Below are 4,531 nucleotides of genomic sequence, written 5' to 3'. Positions count from 1 at the left end.
CCTAAGCACTGCTGCAGAACTCAATATCCCCTCCACGATCATCGGTAACGCTGACCATCGGCGAAGGCTTGAAAGTTTAAAAGGTTCCATCCCTGGTGTTTTTACCAGGGGTCCCATCGTGCCGACATCGCCTTTCCTCCCTCAGCTAACACTGTCTAGGAGCATCGACCCTCTACAACTGGCTCCTAAAAAGAGACTGTTCAAAATGGACACCTGGTTACCGCTCTAATGTAAACCCGAATTTTAACCATTGTACAGTATTGTTAAAAGGTTTGCATGTCAAAAGATTTTTACCCTTGTACATGTTTGTGGTGAAAACTGTTTCTAATAAACGCTTTTAACATTTCATCAGTAGTCCAACATCCTTAAAACAAAACAAAAAAATGGTTTTAAAATGTGTGATGGGGGTAAAAATGCATAGTCTGTTTTTAGGTTTCAATGTTTTTTTTTATTTTAGACATTCATCAGTACCATAGAGGCTTTACAAAGCCTTACACCTTTGGCATACACCATATTCTGTTTTAATAATGTTAGACATGGGCCTAGTCTTTTCATTCACATATTTCATAACAATACCGTAGTTGTTTACTAGATCAGCGGAATACAGATTTTAAAAATTTCTAAACGTCATACCCTCAGACCTTTTACTAACGAAATATATACAATGTTCCCTACATGTGAAGGGTAGAGAATCCTGTACATGTAGTTAGTTATACACAACAGTGGGTGATGCTTTTTTTACACATTTGAATATTGGTTTTGTATAAATGTCATGCTCGGGAAACTCCGCTAAACTGTCAAATACTATAACATTGTCTACATCGAGAAACATTGCGGCCCAGTGTGTACCGCCCTTGTAATGCGGGTCAGTGTTAAAGACTAGGGTGCGGGGTCTTTCAGGGCCTATCTTTTCAGGTAGCCCATCGCTCGGTCATACACCTAAAAAGTATTTCTTAGCGTGTTTATGCCTACTTAAGAAGTCACGTATCTCAGTAGTGTCCATTTTACAAGCTTTTAATGATAGTCAAACATAAGTTGCAGGGCGTGATTGACCTGGATAACGCTGTTGAATACCGAGAATACAATTATATTCACATTGGTCGCCAAGGCATGTGTAAAACGTATTACAGCTTTTAGATTTCCGTTTTTGATCAAATTGTAGTGGTCACCATCTTCCATATCAGGCGTCAGGTCGAACGCAAACAACGTATAGCCAGCCCCATACCCCTCTCTTGAAACAATGACTCCTGATTTCTGCAGATGTTTCCCCATTATCAAGACCAGTCCGAGATATTCCCTGACAAAATTGGATGTTCCAAAACTTGGAGTGAATGGTTTTGCTGGGATAACAGCGCCCTCGTGGAACAGAGTGGTGTCGTTGATATCGTAGAGTTTGAAGTTGAAAGTATTCGAGGTATAGAGGCCACTAAAAGCTGTATTATCCACAAACCTGATGATAATGAGTTTCGGTAACTGGCCCAGAAATAGGTTCTGCTGCTGCGTTAATCTAGTACCGGCGGGGATGCTGAATATCTTCAGAGCCACTCTTTCAATGGCGTACTTTGTGTTCAATAGTTGTAAAGCTTCAGCATGGGCCAGTCTGACACTCTGTGACACTTTCACTCACTTTACAAATAGACTCGCGGACAGTATAACCAGTTTATACTGTTCCGCATCGCCGCTGATGAGACAGAATGCGTCCTTGTTGTGGTAGAGCTTGATCTTAAGATCTATACTGTTGATTAAAAGCTTATCTTGGAAGAAAAGGTCTGAATGTGTGTGCCCCAGAAGATCAAATTGCCTACTGCCGGTTGCGAAGCTGGATCTTTTTTTGAAACCAACGTTGGAACCGGCCAACGCCGTGTCCTCAAAATGCGCTTCAGTATCTTTGTAGAAGAGTCCCGCTGAATGTTGTGTGTCCAGGGCTTTGCGACTGTAATTTAGAATACTCTCTATGTATGCCCTGTAGGCATACATGTTATTACTCTGCGTGACGAGTTGATCGCCCAGGTTAATATCCACTTGATTAAACATAGTGGCGATGGGGTAGGCAATCGGCGCCACTTTAGCATCATCCTCGATGTTGGTGCCGTTCGCTTTGGTTATTTTACATATGAGGTGTAACAGGGTGTTGTTGAGATCCAGATACATATCTGTTGACCCTGATACATAAAACTCTATCGGCACCAGAGGTGTCAGAGCGGCTAGAGACGATACTTCCATGAAAAAACTGTTCTCGATGCTTGTCTGTGTGGGTTTAAGAGAAAACAGATCTAGCTCTGATTTGGCACATTCACCCGAGGCACAGTGTACAAAGGCCATGATAGCGGCTTTAAAAATAATTGCACTAGAACGCAGCCTCTTCTTCTTCTTGGAAGATCTCCTCTGTCTTACAACTCTTCTTTTGTGTGGGACTTTTGAAGAAGTCCTCCCTTTTTTAATAGGGCATTGGTGGGCCCCTACGCCTCGAAGCCCTTCGCCTCCTTTTAACACCAGCGCTCACCTTGTACAGCAACCCTGCTCCTTCCTGGGGTTGTTTATTCATGCGCTCAGCGACAGCCGACGTTACAGAGCCTACAACTAAATGGGCTATGTTCAAGGCAGCGGTTTTAACATGAGGTTTTGCAATTTCGTATCCCCGTCTCAAGAACGGCATGGCTCTTCTAAACCAACTACGAAAGAAGCCTCCCAATTCGGCACCGTACATAACAGGGGCCCCTTGAAAGTAGGGCGGTGGGCCCCCATAACCAGCCTGAACTCTATAATAATCCCTGTACATCAAGGGATCCCCACACATTTTCAGAATGACCATTGCGCGTGCCTAATAGTCACCATCACGGAGCGGCCTTAAATGAAGCTTAACAATAACTTTCCCATGTTTAAAGGTAGATCATGATGGTTATAGTGTTAAAATGGTTTTTGGAAATTGCCACGTAGGCAGGTTTGTGATGTTGTATATTAACCATTGTGTTATTTTCCCCCTTCACAGGGAATCATCTCAACAACGGAGAATAACTGCCACCAATCCTCTGTGGTTTTACGATGTTGCTATTCACGTAGAGTGTATAAAATCCGCCGTTAATATCAGGGCACGTAGGGTCTGGATCCACCTGCCTTTTCACATGTTGTACAGTCCCTAAAACCCTTTGTAATTTACAAGAACAGTTAAACACTGTACTGAGCTGCGGGCCTTTAAGAAACACTTTTCTTCTAACGTTATCCGACACCAGATGTATATATTTGCATACGTTTCAATGCTGCCTATAGACTTGTTGATGGCATTGACTACGAGGAAACGGTTGGGTAATAGCCATGAGGAAATCCCACATGGATGCTCAGAGGGTCCTGCTCACGCTTTATACTAAATTTAGCCTCGTGCTTTGTAATTGTATTCCACGTTCCATGGTATTGTATCTCCGTTAGGGCCACCTCCCATGGCCCTTTCAAGTCCACAGGTTTCGCCAATTTCACTGTATAATTAGAAATCTGACTGTTGGGGAACATGCCCTTCGAAGCGTTAGACAGTAGAGTGATATAAAAAGGTGAGTTCTCCATCGTGGCGCTTACAGCGCAACCTCACACCCCATGCAGCGAGCTGTCCAACACCCAACTGTTAAATTTCTCGGGCCACCCCCCATTTGACCAACACCTGTCTCTTAGCTCCGATGCCTTTCCTTTTCAGAACCTTTTCAACCCTGTACGCCATGTTCCGATCGTAGGGCATCTTTTGTAACTCTTCGCTGTAAAAGACACCCAATACCTCTTTCCCAGCGTAGTCCTTCAACTTGTAAATATATACCCCTTCTTTAAGCTCCACACTTTCCACTATGAATATCTCATCGCTAAATGTCTGTTGGTAGCCTTTGGTGAAGACAACCTTCAACTTTGAAATCCTGGCATGATCCCCTTCTTTTAAAACTGATTTCTTGACCCTTGATGCGAGACGACTGACATACACTGTTCTCCACACCATTAAGGAATTATCAGCTGTTACCTCCATAGGGGCCATTTTGCTTGTTCTATGGTAACTGGCGTTATAAGCATCTATAAAAGCATGTAGAACATCCACGTATCTATAGGTATTGTTGGCTGTGAAATATCGCCAAATCTTTGATTTTAAAGTTCTGTTAAAACGATCTACAACCGCCGATTTTACCTCTGTGTGCATTACAAAATGCTGAACGGCATGTTGCTTTAATCATTTCTGGAAAGGTTTGTTTAAAAATTCCTTTCCGGCGGCTGTTTGTAGTTATTGAGGTACTCGACCTCTCGCAAAGATGTCTTTAAAGGCGGCAGTGACGCTGTTACCACTTTAAGGGCGAGATGTAGCAAGCATTTTGCATGGTGCAAACTGCGAAAATCACAGTTTGCGCCATGCAAAATGCCGTTTGCGATGCTCATTCACAATTTGCGAGTCAGTACCGACTCGCAAATTGTGAATGCGAGTCGCAAATAGGAAGGAGTGTTCCCTTCCTATTTGTGACTCGCATCGCTATGCTAAATTTCTTTGTGACCGCGAATGCGGTCGCAA

The 4,531-nt window shown here is 43.2% G+C and overlaps 1 protein-coding gene across 1 annotated transcript; it reads right to left on the bottom strand.

The window, feature by feature from the left end:
• Nucleotides 1-1,014: 1,014 nt before the first annotated feature.
• LOC138249564 (uncharacterized protein F54H12.2-like) lies at nucleotides 1,015-2,322 on the bottom strand. Its single transcript, XM_069203510.1, has 2 exons — nucleotides 1,628-2,322; nucleotides 1,015-1,450 (listed from the first exon to the last, which is right to left on the bottom strand). Exons 1-2 carry the CDS (start codon nucleotides 2,320-2,322, stop codon nucleotides 1,015-1,017), a joined length of 1,131 nt encoding a protein of 376 aa, XP_069059611.1.
• Between the last annotated feature and the right edge of the window lie 2,209 nt (nucleotides 2,323-4,531).

Source organism: Pleurodeles waltl, chromosome 8 (genome assembly GCF_031143425.1).
Source record: "Pleurodeles waltl isolate 20211129_DDA chromosome 8, aPleWal1.hap1.20221129, whole genome shotgun sequence".
Lineage (NCBI taxonomy): Eukaryota > Metazoa > Chordata > Amphibia > Caudata > Salamandridae > Pleurodeles > Pleurodeles waltl.
Note: the sequence above shows the minus strand (reverse complement) of the source record. Positions and strands in the feature narration are given on the sequence as shown.

Excerpts from the sequence above, each read along its gene's own strand:
- LOC138249564 (XM_069203510.1), bottom strand. The coding sequence starts at position 2,322 with ATGGCCTTTGTACACTGTGCCTCGGGTGAATGTGCCAAATCAGAGCTA. Across the intron at positions 1,451-1,627 it reads TCCGCGAGTCTATTTGTAAA|GTTTGTGGATAATACAGCTT; the intron begins GTGAGTGAAAGT and ends CATTATCATCAG.